The sequence below is a fragment of the Oncorhynchus clarkii genome, chromosome 3 (assembly GCF_045791955.1).
Source record: "Oncorhynchus clarkii lewisi isolate Uvic-CL-2024 chromosome 3, UVic_Ocla_1.0, whole genome shotgun sequence".
Lineage (NCBI taxonomy): Eukaryota > Metazoa > Chordata > Actinopteri > Salmoniformes > Salmonidae > Oncorhynchus > Oncorhynchus clarkii.
Genome location: NC_092149.1, coordinates 5,667,659 through 5,691,758, shown reverse-complemented (window position 1 = coordinate 5,691,758; position 24,100 = coordinate 5,667,659). Strand labels below are relative to the sequence as shown.

The window sequence follows — 24,100 nt, the reverse complement described above, 5'->3', positions numbered from 1 at the left end:
ATGCTGTAGCAACAACGGGTAGTAATGCTGTAGTAACAACAGGTAGTAAGTAACGCTGGAGCAACAACGAGTAGTAATGCTGTAGTAACAACGGGTAGTAACGCTGTAGCAACAACAGGTAGTAACGCTGTAGCAACAACGGGTAGTAATGCTGTAGTAGCAACAACAGGTAGTAACGCTGTAGCAACAACGGGTAGTAACGCTGTAGCAACAACAGGTAGTAACGCTGTAGTAACAACAGGTAGTAAGTAACGCTGGAGCAACAACGGGTAGTAATGCTGTAGCAACAACAGGTAGTAACGCTGTAGTAACAACGGGTAGTAACGCTGTAGCAACAACGGGTAGTAATGCTGTAGTAATAACAGGTAGTAAGTAACACTGGAGCAACAACGAGTCGTAATGCTGTAGCAACAACAGGTAGTAACGCTGTAGCAACAACAGGTAGTAACGCTGTAGCAACAACGGGTAGTAATGCTGTAGTAGCAACAACGAGTAGTAATGCTGTAGCAACAACAGGTAGTAACGCTGTAGCAACAACAGGTAGTAATGCTGGAGCAACAACGGGTAGTAACGCTGTAGCAACAACGGGTAGTAACGCTGTAGCAACAACGGGTAGTAATGCTGTAGTAACAACAGGTAGTAACGCTGGAGTAACAACGGGTAGTAACACTGTAGTAACAACGGGTAGTAACGCTGTAGTAACAACGGGTAGTAACGCTGGAGCAACAACGGGTAGTAACGCTGTAGCAACAACGGGTAGTAACGCTGTAGCAACAACGGGTAGTAACGCTGTAGTAACAACGGGTAGTAAGTAACGCTATAGTAACAACGGGTAGTAATGCTGTAGCAACAACGGGTAGTAACGCTGTCATTAAAACACTTGTATTTGTCTCAGGCCTTCAAGAGTCAGATCTGTGTGGACCTGTCTCCTAACCACCAGTATGATGGCAGACTGACAGGCCACAGGGTGGTGAACTGGGACATCAAGGTGTGTTGCTATTCATTCTCCCTCCAACAGTTTCTACTGTCTTTGTTAACCAAGAGCTCAGTAAACTAGTTGGACCTGGCTCTGACAACATCACTGTGCTTGGGTGAGGGTTCCTCGAGTGACAAGACTGTGACTGTGTGTATGTCTCTGTGTCTGACTGTATGTCTCTGTGTCTGACTGTGTGTATGTCTCTGTGTCTGACTGTGTATGTCTCTGTGTCTGACTGTGTGTATGTCTCTGTGTCTGACTGTGTGTATGTCTCTGTGTCTGACTGTGTGTATGTCTCTGTGTCTGACTGTGTGTATGTCTCTGTGTCTGACTGTGTGCATGTATGTATGTTTCTGTGTCTGACTGTGTATGTCTCTGTGTCTGACTGTGTATGTCTCTGTGTCTGACTGTGTATGTCTCTGTGTCTGTGTGTATGTCTCTGTGTCTGACTGTGTGAATGTCTCTGTGTCTGACTGTATGTCTCTGTGTCTGACTGTGTGCATGTATGTATGTTTCTGTGTGTGTATCCCTGTAGGATGTGTTAAACACAGTGGGGGGCATGGGGGTTCTACTGCCCCTCCTGGAACAGGTGTGTGAGCCAGAGCAGGCGGAGGGAGGAGGTCAGGAGACGTCAGACCTACTGGGACCAGAACTAACCTGTAGCTCCTCCCGGGGGCCTGTCGGCATGCTGCTGCCACTGGGCAAGTCCTCCGGTCAGTAGCCTGTACAGGGTCCAGTGTGTGTGTGTGTACTGCTGTATGTGTGTGTTGGAGATAATAGAGAGACAGATATATTATACTGTATTATCAACTGGGGGGTTCCAGCCCTGAATGCTAATTGGCTGAAACAGCATTTCAGCCATGTGTATATCACACAATATACCCACAGGTATACTTGTTTACTGCTCTAATTACATTGGTAACCAGTTTATAATAGCAGTAAGGCACCTCTGGGATTTGTTATATGGCCAATATACCACGGCTAAGGGCTGTGTCCAGGCTGTACTCCGCTTTGGGTTGTGCCTAAGAACAGAACTTAGTCATTGTACATTCAATAAGCCAGAGGGGATGTGTTATATGGTCAATATACCACGGCTAATTAGAACAGTAAAAATACATGTTTTGTAATACCACGGCTTTCAGCCAATCAACATTCAGGGCTCGAATCGGTTCTATCCCCGAATGCTGATTGGCTGACAGCCGTGGTATATCAGACCGTGTACCATGGGTATGACAAAACATTTATTTTTCCTGCTCTAATTATGTTGGTAACCAGTTTATAATAGCAATAAGGCACCTCAGGGGTTTGTGGTATATGGCCAATATACCACTGCTAAGGGCCGTGTTGCATTGTGCCTAACAACAGCCCTTAGCCGTGGTATATTGGCCTTATATCACACCCCCTCGGGCCTTTATTGCTTAATTGACATACTTTGCAAGGTCAGTGGGTGTTAAAGAGCTACCTTACTGGGAATATTTCGATTTTGGAAATGGTGCTCCGTGAACACTGATGAAACGCTATCGTACTCAATAGGCTAATTTTACATCAATTAATGTGTGTGTGTGTGTGTGTGTGTGTGTGTGTGTGTGTGTGTGTCAGATGGTCGGCTGGAGAGGAACAGTGTAGCAGCCTTCCTGCTGATGGTGAAGAATCTGATTCGTCATCACCCTGTCAACCAGGAGAGCCTACTGAACTGCCACGGACCCAGCATTATAGGAGCCATGCTCACTAAGGTACTGGCCCATTATAGGAGCCATGTTCACTAGGGTACTGGCCCATTATAGGAGCCATGTTCACTAGGGTACTGGTCCATTATAGGAGCCATGTTCACTAGGGTACTGGCCCATTATAGGAGCCATGTTCACTAGGGTACTGGCCCATTATAGGAGCCATGCTCACTAAGGTACTGGCCCATTATAGGAGCCATGTTCACTAGGGTACTGGCCCGTTATAGGAGCTATGCTCACTAGGGTACTGGCCCATTATAGGAGCCATGCTCACTAGGGTACTGGCCCATTATAGGAGCCATGTTCCCTAGGGTACAGGCCCATTATAGGAGCCATGCTCACTAGGGTACTGGCCCATTATAGGAACCATGTTCACTAGGGTACTGGCCCATTATAGGAGCCATGTTCACTAGGGTACTGGCCCATTATAGGAACCATGTTCACTAGGGTACTGGCCCATTATAGGAACCATGTTCACTAGGGTACTGGCCCATTATAAGAGCCATGCTCACTAAGTACTGTCAGTAAACAATGGGAATGACTTAGATTTAAGTAGCAGCTAAAACCTGGGTCATGTTATTGTGTGTAGATGTGTATCCATAGTAGCTAATGACCAGACCAGAGCCATCATCCTACAGTACTGTAGTAGCTAATGACCAGACCAGAGCCATCATCCTACAGTACTGTAGTAGCTAATGACCAGACCAGAGCATCATCCTACAGTACTGTAGTAGCTAATGACCAGACCAGAGCATCATCCTACGGTACTGTAGTAGCTAATGACCAGACCAGAGCATCATCCTACGGTACTGTAGTAGCTAATGACCAGACCAGAGCATCATCATCCTACGGTACTGTAGTAGCTAATGTCCAGACCAGAGCATCATCATCCTACAGTACTGTAGTAGCTAATGACCAGACCAGAGCCATCATCCTACGGTACTGTAGTAGCTAATGACCAGACCAGAGCATCATCATCCTATAGTACTGTAGTAGCTAATGACCAGACCAGAGCATCATCATCCTACAGTACTGTAGTAGCTAATGACCAGACCAGAGCCATCATCCTACGGTACTGTAGTAGCTAATGACCAGACCAGAGCATCATCCTACAGTACTGTAGTAGCTAATGACCAGACCAGAGCATCATCCTACGGTACTGTAGTAGCTAATGACCAGACCAGACCATCATCATCCTACAGTACTGTAGTAGCTAATGTCCAGACCAGAGCATCATCCTACGGTACTGTAGTAGCTAATGACCAGACCATCATCATCCTACAGTACTGTAGTAGCTAATGACCAGACCAGAGCATCATCCTACAGTACTGTAGTAGCTAATGACCAGACCAGAGCATCATCCTACGGTACTGTAGTAGCTAATGACCAGACCAGAGCCATCATCGTCCTACAGTACTGTAGTAGCTAATGACCAGACCAGAGCCATCATCGTCCTACAGTACTGTAGTAGCTAATGACCAGACCAGAGCATCATCCTACGGTACTGTAGTAGCTAATGACCAGAGCCACCATCGTCCTACAGTACATTCCAGAGGAGGTTTATAGGAGCGTAGAGGAAGGGGGGCTGGTGGTGTGACAGGATATGAGGGTATATATGACTGCTGGGCTGAGCATCCTGTTAGGAAACCCTGCTATAACTATCCCACACAATTACCCCTTCACACACACACACACACACACACACACACACACACACACACACACACACACACACACACACACACACACACACACGTATGCTTGCACACGCATGCACTCGCAGACACGCATACAAACACAACACACACACACAACGCCCCCCTCACACACTCACACCCCTCACATACACACCCCTCATACACACACAGTGACTCCCAGTCGTAGTACCACACTGACACACACCATGTCACGTTGAGAGTGACTTCCTCAACGACAGACAGTTTTACCCGACTTAGTCATTTGACCTTGGTTCCTCTGACTCTCCCTACAGTAGGACAGATAAACAGTACAGACACACCTTGGTTCCTCTGATTCTCCCTACAGTAGGACAGATAAACAGTACAGACACACCTTGGTTCCTCTGATTGTCCCTACAGTAGGACAGATAAACAGTACAGACACACCTTGGTTCCTCTGATTCTCCCTACAGTAGGACAGATAAACAGTACAAACACACCTTGGTTCCTCTGATTCTCCCTACAGTAGGACAGATAAACAGTACAGACACACCTTGGTTCCTCTGATTCTCCCTACAGTAGGACAGATAAACAGTACAGACACACCTTGGTTCCTCTGATTCTCCCTACAGTAGGACAGATAAACAGTACAGACACACCTTGGTTCCTCTGATTCTCCCTACAGTAGGACAGATAAACAGTACAGACACACCTTGGTTCCTCTGATTCTCCCTACAGTAGGACAGATAAACAGTACAGACACACCTTGGTTCCTCTGATTCTCCCTACAGTAGGACAGATAAACAGAACAAACACTTGTACAGCTTGTCTCCCTTTTTAATCTTCTACTCCCCCATCTCTCTCTCCCTCCCCCGTCTCTCTCTCTCCCTCCCCCGTCTCTCTCTCCCCCGTCCCCTGTCTCTCTACCCTCCCCCATCTCCCTCTCCCATCTCTTTCTCCTAGGTCCCAGGTAGTATGATGGATATGTCTGTTCTGATGGCGTGTCAGTTCCTGTTGGAGCAGGTATCCAGTGAGGAGAACAGTCCGTTGCTCCTGCAGCTCTACCAACACCTGCTATTTGACTTCCGCATCTGGAGCAGCAGCCACTTCGCTGTGTGTCTGGGTAAGAGCAGTCAGGCATTATAGCCTGGTAGCCAGTAGACTTCCACATCTGGAGCAGCAGCCACTTCGCTGTGTGTCTGGGTAAGAGCAGTCAGGCATTATAGCCTGGTAGCCAGTAGACTTCCACATCTGGAGCAGCAGCCACTTCGCTGTGTGTCTGGGTAAGAGCAGTCAGCCACTGTTGCCTGGTTGCCAGTTCTGTTCTGTTCTTTGAACATCAGAGCAGTTGTTGGCTAAAGCACAAACCGTTCTGGGAGGGTTATGTCTAGCGTGTCATCCCTACAGTGTGCAAGACTGTCCCAGTATCAACAGACTTTGGTCGGCTCTGTCAAAGCTAACTCTGCCCCTTTCATATGTATGTAGCCCAGGGACTTCTGGAGACAGACTGAGACATAACCCTTTGGTACAGAGGGAATATATTATCATAACTATTACCCCCTGATACTGTATTAATCAATGCCCTCCAGGATGTAAGTCTGTACTCGTGACATCGAATGCTGTTTTCCAGTGGTACATTTTCAGACTGCATTGTCAATAACATAGTAGTGAAGGACTTGTGTCCTAAATAACACCCTATTCCCTATATAGTGCACCACTACTTTTGGTAGTGCCTTAAATAGGGAATAGGGTGCCATTCGAGACACACCCACTGTGTGCGATGTGTTGTCTGTGAAGACCATGTCCAGTACCTTCATATTGATGTGTTGTCTGTGAAGGCCATGTCCAGTACCTCATATTGATGTGTTGTCTGTGAAGGCCATGTCCAGTACCTCCATATTTATGTGTTGTCTGTGAAGGCCATGTCCAGTACCTCCATATTGATGTGTTGTCTGTGAAGGCCATGTTCAGTATCTCATATTGATGTGTTGTCTGTGAAGGCCATGTCCAGTACCTCATATTGATGTGTTGTCTGTGAAGGCATGTCCAGTACCTCATATTGATGTGTTGTCTGTGAAGGCCATGTCCAGTACCTCCATATTGATGTGTTGTCTGTGAAGGCCATGTCCAGTACCTCATATTGATGTGTTGTCTGTGAAGGCCATGTCCAGTACCTCATATTTATGTGTTGTCTGTGAAGGCCATGTCCAGTACCTCATATTGATGTGTTGTCTGTGAAGGCCATGTCCAGTACCTCCATATTGATGTGTTGTCTGTGAAGGCCATGTCCAGTACCTCCATATTGATGTGTTGTCTGTGAAGGCCATGTCCAGTACCTCCATATTGATGTGTTGTCTGTGAAGGCCATGTCCAGTACCTCCATATTGATGTGTTGTCTGTGAAGGCCATGTCCAGTACCTCCATATTGATGTGTTGTCTGTGAAGGCCATGTTCAGTATCTCATATTGATGTGTTGTCTGTGAAGGCCATGTCCAGTACCTCATATTGATGTGTTGTCTGTGAAGGCCATGTCCAGTACCTCCATATTCATGTGTTGTCTGTGAAGGCCATGTCCAGTACCTCATATTGATGTGTTGTCTGTGAAGGCCATGTCCAGTACCTCATATGGATGTGTTGTCTGTGAAGGCCATGTCCAGTACCTCATATTGATGTGTTGTCTGTGAAGGCCATGTCCAGTACCTCATATTTATGTGTTGTCTGTGAAGGCCATGTCCAGTACCTGTCGTCTGTGATCAAGGATGGGAAGCAGCGCATGAGGAAGAAGTATGGAGTGCAGTACATCCTGGATACCATACGGACACACTACAGGTACCTCAACCCTTTACACTACAGGTACCTCAACAACCCATTACACTACAGGTACCTCAACAACCCATTACACTACACAGGTACCTCAACATCCCTTTACACTCCAGGTACCTCAACAACCCATTACACTACACAGGTACCTCAACATCCCTTTACACTCCAGGTACCTCAACAACCCATTACACTACACAGGTACCTCAACATCCCTTTACACTCCAGGTACCTCAACAACCCATTACACTACACAGGTACCTCAACAACCCATTACTATGGTAATCATAATCTTGATGGCACAAATGATGAATTATGAGTTATCTATGCTTCTTAAAAATGATAGCCTCCCATGTAGATGGTAAAAAAATGTATGATAGATGTACAGTGCCTTGCGAAAGTATTCGGCCCCCTTGAACTTTGCGACCTTTTGCCACATTTCAGGCTTCAAACATAAAGATATAAAACTGTATTTTTTTGTGAAGAATCAACAACAAGTGGGACACAATCATGAAGTGGAATGACATTTATTGGATATTTCAAACTTTTTTAACAAATCAAAAACTGAAAAATTGGGCGTGCAAAATTATTCAGCCCCCTTAAGTTAATACTTTGTAGCGCCACCTTTTGCTGCGATTACAGCTGTAAGTCGCTTGGGGTATGTCTCTATCAGTTTTGCACATCGAGAGACTGACATTTTTTCCCATTCCTCCTTGCAAAACAGCTCAAGCTCAGTGAGGTTGGATGGAGAGCATTTGTGAACAGTTTTCAGTTCTTTCCACAGATTCTCGATTGGATTCAGGTCTGGACTTTGACTTGGCCATTCTAACACCTGGATATGTTTATTTTTGAACCATTCCATTGTAGATTTTGCTTTATGTTTTGGATCATTGTCTTGTTGGAAGACAAATCTCCATCCCAGTCTCAGGTCTTTTGCATCTTTTGCAGACTCCATCAGGTTTTCTTCCAGAATGGTCCTGTATTTGGCTCCATCCATCTTCCCATCAATTTTAACCATCTTCCCTGTCCCTGCTGAAGAAAAGCAGGCCCAAACCATGATGCTGCCACCACCATGTTTGACAGTGGGGATGGTGTGTTCAGCTGTGTTGCTTTTACGCTAAACATAACGTTTTGCATTGTTGCCAAAAAGTTCAATTTTGGTTTCATCTGACCAGAGCACCTTCTTCCACATGTTTGGTGTGTCTCCCAGGTGGCTTGTGGCAAACTTTAAACGACACTTTTTATGGATATCTTTAAGAAATGGCTTTCTTCTTGCCACTCTTCCATAAAGGCCAGATTTGTGCAATATACGACTGATTGTTGTCCTATGGACAGAGTCTCCCACCTCAGCTATAGATCTCTGCAGTTCATCCAGAGTGATCATGGGCCTCTTGGCTGCATCTCTGATCAGTCTTCTCCTTGTATGAGCTGAAAGTTTAGAGGGACGGCCAGGTCTTGGTAGATTTGCAGTGGTCTGATACTCCTTCCATTTCAATATTATCGCTTGCACAGTGCTCCTTGGGATGTTTAAAGATTGGGAAATCTTTTTGTATCCAAATCCGGCTTTAAATTTCTTCGCAACAGTATCTCGGACCTGCCTGGTGTGTTCCTTGTTCTTCATGATGCTCTCTGCGCTTTTAACAGACCTCTGAGACTATCACAGTGCAGGTGCATTTATACGGAGACTTGATTACACACAGGTGGATTGTATTTATCATCAGTAGTCATTTAGGTCAACATTGGATCATTCAGAGATCCTCACTGAACTTCTGGAGAGAGTTTGCTGCACTGAAAGTAAAGGGGCTGAATAATTTTGCACGCACAATTTTTCAGTTTTTGATTTGTTAAAAAAGTTTGAAATATCCAATAAATGTCGTTCCACTTCATGATTGTGTCCCACTTGTTGTTGATTCTTCACAAAAAAATACAGTTTTATATCTTTATGTTTGAAGCCTGAAATGTGGCAAAAGGTCGCAAAGTTCAAGGGGGCCGAATACTTTCGCAAGGCACTGTATGTACATGTTGACGTCACTGTTGTTTGTATGCCTCCATATGTCCATAATCTGATTAGTTCATCTCTGTGTGCTCTCAGTGTGGAGAAAGATGGCAGTCCTCTGTCTGATGAAAAGCAGACTGTTCAGATCTCTCTGTTCTCTCTGCTGAGAGACTTCCTCCTCAAGTGTCCTAATGCTGAAGAGCTCCACAGCATCTTGGCCTACACACTGGCTATAGGAGAAGAGCAGCAGGTAGACACGCTAACGGAGACATGCTTACTCCTTGTCTTTATTCAGAGGGGTTTTGGATCTAACCATGTCCTTTCTTCAACCCTATAATTCCATTCACATGTCTCCTCCCTCTCTTTCCCTCCCTCCCTCTTTGCTTTCTATCCTCTGCCATCTCCCCTCTTCTCAACCTCCCACCTCCACGTCCCCTCTTCTCAACCTCCCACCTCTACGTCCCCTCTTCTCAACCTCCACGTCCCCTCTTCTCAACCTCCCACCTCTACGTCCCCTCTTCTCAACCTCCCACCTCTACGTCCCCTCTTCTCAACCTCCCACCTCTACGTCCCCTCTTCTCAACCTCCCACCTCTACGTCGCCTCTTCTCAACCTCCCACCTCTACGTTCCCTCTTCTCAACCTCCCACCTCTACGTCCCCTCTTCTCAACCTCCCACCTCTACGTCCCCTCTTCTCAACCTCCCACCTCTACGTCCCCTCTTCTCAACCTCCCACCTCTACATCCCCTCTTCTCAACCTCCTAACTCTCCTCTATTTTTACTCCCATCACTTACTCTCACCGTCCTCTTTTCTCCCCCCTTTCACTCTCTCTCCCCACCCCTCTCCACCCTACCCCTCTCCACCCTCTCCCCTTTCCCCTATTTCTCTCTCCACTCCCTATATTCATCCCAATCACTTACTCTCCCCCTCCCTCCTCTCACTCTCTCCACCCTACCCCACCCTCTCTCTCTCCACCCCCCCCTCTCTCTCTCAACCCCTCCCTTCTCTCTCTCCACCCCTCCCTCTCCCCTCCCTCTTCTCTCTCTCTCCACCCCTCCCTCCCCCCTCTCTCTATCTCTCTCTCTCTCTCTCTCTCCATCAGGTGGTGAGTGCGTTAGATGTGGTTTACAGTCTGTTGAGGAGCAGCCCTCCCAGAGAGCAGGTCCAGGCTGTACTGTTGGAGTGGGGAGTAGAACAGCTCTACTGTCTGCTGCTCAAACCCAGCTTTGGAGATGAGGTCAGGGAGAGAGTCTTCAGGGTGAGTCAGTCTGCTGCATCTCACCACCATTACACTACCACATCACACCACCACACCACACCACCACGCCACCACCACACTAACACCACCACACTAACACAAACACCACCACACTAACACAAACACCACCACACTAGCACCACCACCACCACACTAGCACCACCACATCACACTACCACATCACACCACCACACCACACCACCACGCCACCACCACACTAACACCACCACACTAACACAAACACCACCACACTAGCACCACCACCACCACACTAGCACCACCACATCACACTACCACATCACACCACCACACCACACCACCACGCCACCACCACACTAACACCACCACACTAACACAAACACCACCACACTAGCACCACCACCACCACACTAGCACCACCACATCACACTACCACATCACACCACCACACCACACTACCACACTAACACCACCACCACACTAGCACCACCACCACCACACTAGCACCACCACCACCACACTAACACCACCACCACCACACTAACACCACCACCACCACACTAGCACCACCACCACCACACTAGCACCACCACCACCACACTAACACCACCACCACCACACTAACACCACCACCACCACGCCACCACCACACTAACACCACCACCATCACACTAGCACCACCACCACCACACTAGCACCACCACCACCACACTAGCACCACCACCACCACACTAGCACCACCACCACCACACTAACACCACCACCACCACACTAACACCACCACACTAACACCACCATCACACTAGCACCACCACCATCACACTAGCACCACCACCACCACACTAGCACCACCACCACCACACTAGCACCACCACCACCACACTAACACCACCACCACCACACTAACACCACCACCACCACCACACTAACACCACCACCACCACCACGCCACCACCACACTACCACCACCATCATACTAGCACCACCACCACCACACTAGCACCACCACCACCACACTAGCACCACCACCATCACACTAGCACCACCACCACCACACTAGCACCACCACCACCACCACACTAGCACCACCACCACCACACTAACACCACCACCACCACACTAACACCACCACCACCACACTAACACCACCACCACCACCACGCCACCACCACACTACCACCACCATCATACTAGCACCACCACCACCACACTAGCACCACCACACTAGCACCACCACCACCACACTAACACCACCACCACCACACTAACACCACCACCACCACCACGCCACCACCACACTAACACCACCACCACACTAGCACCACCACCATCATACTAGCACCACCACCACCACACTAGCACCACCACCACATCACACTACCACATCACACTAGCACCACCACCACCACACTAGCACCACCACCACCACATCACACTACCACATCACACTACCACGCCACCACCACACTAGCACCACCACCACACTAGCACCACCACCATCACACTAGCACCACCACCACCACCACCACGCCACCACCACACTAACACCACCATCACACTAGCACCACCACCACCACACTAGCACCACCACCACACTAGCACCACAACCACACTAGCACCACCACCACACTAGCACCACCACCACACTAGCACCAACACCACACTAGCACCACCACCACACTAGCACCACCACCACACTAGCACCACCACCACACTAGCACCACCACCACACTAGCACCACCACCACACACTAGCACCACCACCACACTAGCACCACCACCACACTAACACCACCACCACCACACCAACACCACACCAACATCTCAACATCACACCACCATCACACCAACATCACACCAACATCTCACCACCACATCAACATCACACCACCACCACACCAACATCACACCAACATCACACCACCACACCACCATCTCACCACCACACCACCATCACACCAACATCACCATCACACCAACATCACCATCACACCAACATCACCACCACACCAACATCTCACCACCACACCAACATCTCACCACCACACCAACAACATCTCCCCACCACACCAACATCTCACCACCACACCACCATCTCACCACCACACCAACATCTCACCACCACACCACCATAACACCAACATCACCACCACACCAACATCTCACCACCACACCAACATCTCACCACCACACCAACATCTCACCACCACACCAACATCTCACCACCACACCAACATCTCCCCACCACACCAACATCTCCCCACCACACCAACATCTCCCCACCACACCAACATCTCACCACCACACCAACATCACACCAACATCACATCACCACACCAACATCACACCACCATCACACCACCATCTCACCAACATCTCACCACCACACCAACATCTCACCACCACACCAACATCACACCAACATCACATCACCACACCAACATCACACCACCATCTCACCACCATACCAACATCACACCAACATCACCACCACACCAACATCACACCACCATATCACACCACTATATCACACCACCACCATCACACCACCATACCACACCATCACACCACCATACACCACCACTATCACACCAACATCACACCACCACCACACCACCAACATCTCACCACCACACCACCAACATCTCACCACCACACCAACATCTCACCACCACACCACCACCACACCACCAACATCTCACCACCACCACACCAACATAACACCAACATCTCACCACCACACCAACATCTCACCACCACACCAAACCACCACACCAACATCTCACCACCACACCAACATCTCACCACCACACCAACATAACACCAACATCACACCACCACACCAACATTACACCACCACACCACCATACCACAACATCACACCACCACACCAACATAACACCAACATCTCACCACCACACCAACATCTCACCACCACACCAACATCACACCAACATCTCACCACCACACCAACATCTCACCACCACACCAACATAACACCAACATCTCACCACAACACCAACATCTCACCACCACACCAACATCTCACCACCACACCAACATAACACCAACATCTCACCACCACACCAACATCTCACCACCACACCAACATTACACCAACATAACACCACCATCACACCACCACACCACCATCTCACCACCACACCAACATCACCACCACACCAACATCTCACCACCACATCAACATCACCACCACACCAACATCACCACCACACCAACATCTCACCACCACACCAACATCACACCAACATCACCACCACACCAACATCACACCACCATATCACACCACTATACCACACCACCACCATCACACCACCATACCACACCACTATACCACACCACCACCATCACACCACCATACCACACCATCACACCACCATACACCACCACTATCACACCAACATCACACCACCACACCACCACCACACGACCAACATCTCACCACCACACCAACATCTCACCACCACACCAACATCTCACCACCACACCAACATCTCACCACCACACCAACATAACACCAACATCTCACCACCACACCAACATTACACCACCACACCACCATACCACAACATCACACCACCATACCACAACATCACACCACCACACCAACATAACACCAACATCTCACCACAACACCAACATCTCACCACCACACCAACATCTCACCACCACACCAACATCTCACCACCACACCAACATCACACCAACATCTCACCACCACACCAACATCTCACCACCACACCAACATAACACCAACATAACACCAACATCTCACCACAACACCAACATCTCACCATCTCACCACCACACCAACATCTCACCACCACACCAACATCACACCAACATCTCACCACCACACCAACATCTCACCACCACACCAACATCTCACCATCTCACCACCACACCAACATCTCACCACCACACCAACATTACACCAACATAACACCACCATCACACCACCACACCACCATCTCACCACCACACCAACATCACCACCACACCAACATCTCACCACCACACCAACATCACCACCACACCAACATCACCACCACACCAACATCTCACCACCACACCAACATCACACCAACATCACCACCACACCAACATCACACCACCATATCACACCACTATACCACACCACCACCATCACACCACCATACCACACCACTATACCACACCACCACCATCACACCACCATACCACACCATCACACCACCATACACCACCACTATCACACCAACATCACACCACCACACCACCACCACACGACCAACATCTCACCACCACACCAACATCTCACCACCACACCAACATCTCACCACCACACCAACATCTCACCACCACACCAACATAACACCAACATCTCACCACCACACCAACATTACACCACCACACCACCATACCACAACATCACACCACCATACCACAACATCACACCACCACACCAACATAACACCAACATCTCACCACAACACCAACATCTCACCACCACACCAACATCTCACCACCACACCAACATCTCACCACCACACCAACATCACACCAACATCTCACCACCACACCAACATCTCACCACCACACCAACATAACACCAACATAACACCAACATCTCACCACAACACCAACATCTCACCATCTCACCACCACACCAACATCTCACCACCACACCAACATCACACCAACATCTCACCACCACACCAACATCTCACCACCACACCAACATCTCACCACCACACCAACATCACACCAACATCTCACCACCACACCAACATAACACCAACATCTCACCACCACACCAACATCTCACCACCACACCAACATCACCACCACACCAACATCTCACCACCACACCACCATATCACACCACCATACCACACCAACACACCACCAAACACCACCACCACACCATCACCACACCACCACCATCACACCACCATACCACCACCACCACACCACCACCATCTCACCACCACACCAACATCACCACCACACCAACATCTCACCACCACACCAACATCTCACCACCACACCAACATCACCACCACACCAACATCACCACCACACCAACATCTCACCACCACACCAACATCACACCAACATCACCACCACACCAACATCACACCACCATATCACACCACTATACCACCACACCAACATCACACCACCATATCACACCACTATACCACACCACCACCATCACACCACCATACCACACCACTATACCACACCACCACCATCACACCACCATACCACACCATCACACCACCATACACCACCACTATCACACCAACATCACACCACCACACCACCACCACACGACCAACATCTCACCACCACACCAACATCTCACCACCACACCAACATCTCACCACCACACCAACATCTCACCACCACACCAACATAACACCAACATCTCACCACCACACCAACATTACACCACCACACCACCATACCACAACATCACACCACCATACCACAACATCACACCACCACACCAACATAACACCAACATCTCACCACAACACCAACATCTCACCACCACACCAACATCTCACCACCACACCAACATCTCACCACCACACCAACATCACACCAACATCTCACCACCACACCAACATCTCACCACCACACCAACATAACACCAACATAACACCAACATCTCACCACAACACCAACATCTCACCATCTCACCACCACACCAACATCTCACCACCACACCAACATCACACCAACATCTCACCACCACACCAACATCTCACCACCACACCAACATCTCACCATCTCACCACCACACCAACATCTCACCACCACACCAACATTACACCAACATAACACCACCATCACACCACCACACCACCATCTCACCACCACACCAACATCACCACCACACCAACATCTCACCACCACACCAACATCACCACCACACCAACATCACCACCACACCAACATCTCACCACCACACCAACATCACACCAACATCACCACCACACCAACATCACACCACCATATCACACCACTATACCACACCACCACCATCACACCACCATACCACACCACTATACCACACCACCACCATCACACCACCATACCACACCATCACACCACCATACACCACCACTATCACACCAACATCACACCACCACACCACCACCACACGACCAACATCTCACCACCACACCAACATCTCACCACCACACCAACATCTCACCACCACACCAACATCTCACCACCACACCAACATAACACCAACATCTCACCACCACACCAACATTACACCACCACACCACCATACCACAACATCACACCACCATACCACAACATCACACCACCACACCAACATAACACCAACATCTCACCACAACACCAACATCTCACCACCACACCAACATCTCACCACCACACCAACATCTCACCACCACACCAACATCACACCAACATCTCACCACCACACCAACATCTCACCACCACACCAACATAACACCAACATAACACCAACATCTCACCACAACACCAACATCTCACCATCTCACCACCACACCAACATCTCACCACCACACCAACATCACACCAACATCTCACCACCACACCAACATCTCACCACCACACCAACATCTCACCACCACACCAACATCACACCAACATCTCACCACCACACCAACATAACACCAACATCTCACCACCACACCAACATCTCACCACCACACCAACATCACCACCACACCAACATCTCACCACCACACCACCATATCACACCACCATACCACACCATCACACCACCATACACCACCACCACACCATCACCACACCACCACCATCACACCACCATACCACCACCACCACACCACCACCATCTCACCACCACACCAACATCACCACCACACCAACATCTCACCACCACACCAACATCTCACCACCACACCAACATCACCACCACACCAACATCACCACCACACCAACATCTCACCACCACACCAACATCACACCAACATCACCACCACACCAACATCACACCACCATATCACACCACTATACCACACCACCACCATCACACCACCATACCACACCACTATACCACACCACCACCATCACACCACCATACCACACCACCATACACCACCACTATCACACCAACATCACACCACCACACCACCACCACACCACCAACATCTCACCACCACACCAACATCTCACCACCACACCAACATCTCACCACCACACCAACATCTCACCACCACACCAACATCTCACCACCACACCAACATAACACCAACATCTCACCACCACACCAACATTACACCACCACACCACCAAACCACAACATCACACCACCATACCACAACATCACACCACCACACCAACATCTCACCACCACACCAACATCACACCAACATCTCACCACCATACCAACATCTCACCACCACACCAACATAACACCAACATCTCACCACAACACCAACATCTCACCACCACACCAACATAACACCAACATCTCACCACCACACCAACATCTCACCACCACACCAACATCTCACCACCACACCAACATCTCACCACCACACCAACATCTCACCACCACACCAACATAACACCCCCATCACACCACCATCTCACCAACATCTCACCACCACACCAACATCACCACCACACCAACATCTCACCACCACACCAACATCACCACCACACCAACATCTCACCACCACACCAACATCACACCAACATCACCATCACACCACCATATCACACCACCATACCACACCATCACACCACCATACACCACCACCACACCACCACCACACCATCACCATCACCACACCACCACCATCATACCACCACCACCACACCACCACCACCATACCACACCACCACCATCACCACACCACCACCATCACACCACCATACCACCACACCACCACCACCACACCACCACACCACCATACACCCCCACCATCACACCACCACACCACCACCACACCATCACCACACCATCACCATCACACCACCATACCACACCACCACACCACCATACACCCCCACCATCACACCACCACACCACCACCACACCATCACCACACCATCACCATCACACCACCATACCACACCACCACACCACCACCATCAAACCAACATCACACCATCACACCATCACACCACCACCACACCACCACCACACCATCACCATCACCACACCACCACCATCATACCACCACCACCACACCACCACCACCATACCACACCACCACCATCACCACACCACCACCATCACACCACCATACCACCACACCACCACCACCACACCACCACACCACCATACACCCCCACCATCACACCACCACCACCACACCACCACCACCATACCACACCACCACCATCACCACACCACCACCATCACACCACCATACCACCACACCACCACCACCACACCACCACACCACCATACACCCCCACCATCACACCATCACACCACCACCACACCATCACCACACCATCACCATCACACCACCATACCACACCACCACACCACCACCATCAAACCAACATCACACCATCACACCACCATACACCACCACCACACCACCACCACACCATCACCATCACCACACCACCACCATCATACCACCACCACCACACCACCACCACCATACCACACCACCACCATCACCACACCACCACCATACCACCACACCACCACCACCACACCACCACACCACCATACACCCCCACCATCACACCACCACACCACCACCACACCATCACCACACCATCACCATCACACCACCATACCACACCACCACACCACCACCATCAAACCAACATCACACCATCACACCATCACACCACCACCATCAAACCAACATCACACCACCACACCATCACACCATCACACCACCACCATCAAACCAACATCACACCACCACACCATCACACCATCACACCACCACCATCACACCACCATACCATACCACACCACCACACCACCACCATCAAACCAACATCACACCACCACACCATCACACCATCACACCACCACCATCACACCACCACCATCACACCACCACCATCACACCAACATCTCACCACCACACCACCACATATTAGACCCTCTGTCAGTCAGTATTTTGGCCACTGCTGGGGTAAGCAGGACATCTGGACTCCTCCAACCAGGACTTCTGGAAAACCTGTGCATGTTGGGGAATTTACCAAAGATACTGCAACTATAGCCATTCTATGTTCAGAGTTTTACCTAGTCATACACTCAATACACAATCTCCCCATCTTTCCTAGTTTATCTGAGCCGTAGGTCAGTGTTGTTGTTCATCTCCTGCTCTCCTCCTTGGTCATTGACGCAGGTTCTGTACAAGATCCTGAAGAGTGAACGAGTGTCTGAGCGCGCCAAGCAACGTGTCAAGTTGAAGGATTTTGGATACCTGGGTCTTGTTTGTTTTCTAGGAGACGTCCCCGTAACCATGACCACCGTGCGCTGTCTTTACGAGCAGGTCCTCGCTACAGGTAGGCCTCAAATATAGCCTCTGGTCGTGTCCCAAATGGAGCCCCATTCCCTTTATACAGTCTAGTAAACTATTAGGGCCCATTGTGCCCTGTCAAAAGTAGTGCACTCTATAGGGACTAGGGTTCTCATAGGGCTCTGGTCAAAAGTAGTGCACTATATATGGACTAGGGTGCCATTTGGGTGTCAACAACTCTGTGTTGTTGTTTTTGTCACACTGCTTTGCTATATCTTGGCCAGGTCGCAGTTGTAAATGAGAACTTGTTCTCAACTGGCCCAACTGGTTAAATAAAGGTGAAATAAAATAAAATAAATAAACATTTGGAACACATCCTCTGAGAGGGACCGACAGAGGAATACTGAGAGGAAGGAGGGAGGATGTTCATGATGTAGTTGCTAAGTAAAGAGTCCATTTTAAAGGATCCATTTAATAGGGGCTCCCGAGTGGCGCAGCAGTTTAAGGCACTGCATCTCAGTCCCTCGTTCAAATCCAGGCTGTATCACATCCGGCCGTGATTGGGAGTCCCATAAGTCGGCTCACAATTGACCCAGCATCGTCCGGGTTTGCCAGGGGTAGGCCGTCATTGTAAATGAGAATTTGTTCTCAACTGGCCTACCTGGTTAAATAAAGGTTAAATAAAAATGTCATAAAAATGTCCTGTTTTTCTGTACAGTCATCCTTTTAGAATGCATTTTGTTATTGTATTGATGGTTAGTCTTCAGAAAGGTTTTAGAGCTGAAATGTCAACATGAAACAGTCTCAACTACAACCTTGTTGTTCCTATAGTATGTATACCTTTAGGGGATATACTTTACTGTGTATAACCCCTCTCCTTGTTGTTCCTATAGTATGTATACCTATAGGGGATATACTTTACTGTGTATAACCCCTCTCCTTGTTGTTCCTATAGTATGTATACCTATAGGGGATATACTTTACTGTGTATAACCCCTCTCCTTGTTGTTCCTATAGTATGTATACCTATAGGGGATATACTTTACTGTGAATAACCCCTCTCCTTGTTGTTCCTATAGTATGTATACCTATAGGGGATATACTTTACTGTGTATAACCCCTCTCCTTGTTGTTCCTATAGTATGTATACCTATAGGGGATATACTTTACTGTGTTTAACCCCTCTCCTTGTTGTTCCTATAGTATGTATACCTATAGGGGATATACTTTACTGTGAATAACCCCTCTCCTTGTTGTTCCTATAGTATGTACAGTTGAAGTCGGAAGTTTACATAAACCTTAGCCATATACATTTAAACTCAGTTTTTCACAATTCCTGACATTTAATCCTAGTAAAAATTATAGTTTTAGGTCAGTTTGGATCACCACTTTATTTTAAGAATGTGAAATGTCAGAATAATAATAGAGAGATTGATTTATTTTGGCTTTTATTTCTTTCATCACATTCCCAGTGGGTCAAAAGTTTACATACTAATTGAGTGTATTTGGTAGCATTGCCTTTTAAATAGTTTAACTTGGGTCTAACATTTCAGGTAGCCTTCCACAACCTTCCCATAATAAGTTGGGTGAATTTTGGCCCATTCCTCCTGACAGAGCTGGTGTAACTGAGTCGGGTTTGTAGGCCTCCTTGCTCGCACACGTTTTTTCAGTTCTGCCCACAAATTTTCTACAGGATTGAAGTCAGGGCTTGGTGATGGCCACTCCAATACCTTGACTTTGTTGTCCTTTTAAGCCATTTTGCCACAACTTTGGATGTATGCTTGGGGTCATTGTCCATTTGGAAGACCCATTTGTGACCCAGCTTTAACTTCCTGACTGATGTCTTGAGATGTTGCTTTAATATATCCACATCATTTTCCCCCCTCATGATGCCATCTATTTTGTGAAGTGCACCAGTCCCTCCTGCAGCAAAGCACCCCCACAACATGATGCTGGCACCCCCGTGCTTCACGGTTGGGATGGTGTTCTTCAGCTTGCAAGCCTCCCCCTTTTTCCTCCAAACATAACGATGGTCATTATGGCCAAACAGTTCTATTTTTGTTTCATCAGACCAGAGGACATTTCTCCAAAAAGTACGATCTTTGTCCCCATGTGCAGTTGCAAACCGTAGTCTGGCTTTTTTTATGGCGGTTTTGGAGAAGTGGCTTCTTCCTTGCTGAGCGGCCTTTCAGGTTATGTCGATATAGGACTCGTTTTACTGTGGATATAGATACTTTTGTACCTGTTTCCTCCAGCATCTTCACAAGGTCCTTTGCTGTTGTTCTGGGATTGATTTGCACTTTTTGCACCAAAGTACGTTCATCTGTAGGAGACAGAACGCGTCTCCTTCCTGAGCGGTATGATGGCTGCGTGGTCCCATGGTGTTTATACTTGCGTACTATTGTTTGTACAGATGAACGTGGTACCTTCAGGCATTTGGAAATTGCTCCCAAGGATGAACCAGACTTGTGGAGGTCTACAATTGTTTTTCTGAGGTCTTGGCTGATTTCTTTTGATTTTCCCATGATGTCAAGCAAAGAGGCACTGAGTTTGAAGATAGGCCTTGAAATACATCCACAGGTACACCTCCAATTGACTCAAGCGGTGTCATTTAGCCTATCAGAAGCTTCTAAAGCCATGACATAATTTTCTGGAATTTTCCAAGCTGTTTGAATGCACAGTCAACTTAGTGCATGTAAACTTCCGACTTCAACTGTATATAGGGTATATACTTTACTGTGTATAACCCCTCTCCTTGTTGTTCCTATAGTATGTATATCCATATACTTTACTGTGTACATCTGATTGTCATTGTTTTGTGTAGATGCCACTCCTAACTTCAGAGACCTGCTGGCTGTGGTCCACCTGTCCCATCGTGCTGAGCTCACTGTCCGTCTGGACGTCTGTCGCAAGGTCAGTCCTTACCTACTCTAATCTTCTTTCCCTTCCACTGTCCTGTTTCCCCTCCTCTAGTCCTCTTTCCCCACCTCTAGTCCTATTTCCCCATCTCTAGTCCTCTTTCCCCACCTCTAGTCCTCTTTCCCCACCTCTAGTCCTCTTTCCCCACCTCTAGTCCTCTTTCCCCACCTCTAGTCCTCTTTCCCCACCTCTAGTCCTCTTTCCCCCCCTCTAGTCCTCTTTCCCCACCTCTAGTCCTCTTTCCCCACCTCTAGTCTTCTTTCCCCACCTCTAGTCTTCTTTCCCCACCTCTAGTCTTCTTTCCCCACCTCTAGTCCTCTTTCCCCACCTCTAGTCCTCTTTCTCCACCTCTAGTCCTCTTTCTCCACCTCTAGTCCTCTTTCTCCACCTCTAGTCCTCTTTCCCTTCCTCTCGTCCTCTTTCCCTTCCTCTAGTCTTCTTTCCCTTCCTCTAGTCCTCTTTCCCCTACTCTAGTCCTCTTTCCCCTCCACTGTCCTCTTTCCCCTCCACTGTATATCTTCACATTCTCTCAGGTCATTACTAAGTATAGTACAATTGAAGATAAAGGTATAGACTATTGGGCAGCTAAAGGTATAGACTATAGGGCAGCTACAGGTATAGACTATAGGGCAGCTACAGGTATAGACTATTTGGCAGCTAGAAGTATAGACTATAGGGCAGCTAAAGGTATAGACTATTGGGGAGCTACAGGTATAGACTATTGGGGAGCTACAGGTATAGACTATTGGGCAGCTACAGGTATAGACTATAGGGCAGCTACAGGTATAGACTATAGGGCAGCTACAGGTTTAGACTATAGGGCAGCTATAGGTATAGACTATTGGGCAGCTACAGGTATAGACTATTGGGCAGCTAAAGGTATAGACTATTGGGCAGCTACAGGTATAGACTATAGGGCAGCTACAGGTTTAGACTATAGGGCAGCTACAGGTATAGACTATAGGGCAGCTACAGGTATAGACTATTGGGCAGATACAGGTATAGACTATTGGGCAGATACAGTTATAGACTATTGGGCAGATACAGGTATAGACTATTGGGCAGCTACAGGTATAGATTATAGGGCAGCTACAGGTATAGACTATTGGGCAGCTACAGGTATAGACTATTGGGCAGCTACAGATTTACACTATAGGGCAGCTACAGGTATTGACTATTGGGCAGCTACAGGTATAGACTATAGGGCAGCTACAGGTATAGACTATTGGGCAGCTACAGGTATAGATTATAGGGCAGCTACAGGTAT

The 24,100-nt window shown here is 48.4% G+C and overlaps 1 protein-coding gene across 1 annotated transcript in view; it reads left to right on the top strand.

Moving 5' to 3' along the window:
- Positions 1-24,100, top strand: part of LOC139386945 (neurobeachin-like 2) — a 129,852-nt gene that overhangs the window by 63,060 nt on the left and 42,692 nt on the right. Inside the window, exons 21-29 of the mRNA XM_071132852.1 lie at positions 896-988; positions 1,512-1,689; positions 2,576-2,709; positions 5,343-5,502; positions 7,106-7,208; positions 9,292-9,445; positions 10,299-10,454; positions 19,801-19,960; positions 22,739-22,827. Coding sequence (XP_070988953.1) covers positions 896-988; positions 1,512-1,689; positions 2,576-2,709; positions 5,343-5,502; positions 7,106-7,208; positions 9,292-9,445; positions 10,299-10,454; positions 19,801-19,960; positions 22,739-22,827 — 1,227 coding nt within the window. The remainder of the gene's footprint in view (positions 1-895; positions 989-1,511; positions 1,690-2,575; positions 2,710-5,342; positions 5,503-7,105; positions 7,209-9,291; positions 9,446-10,298; positions 10,455-19,800; positions 19,961-22,738; positions 22,828-24,100) is intronic.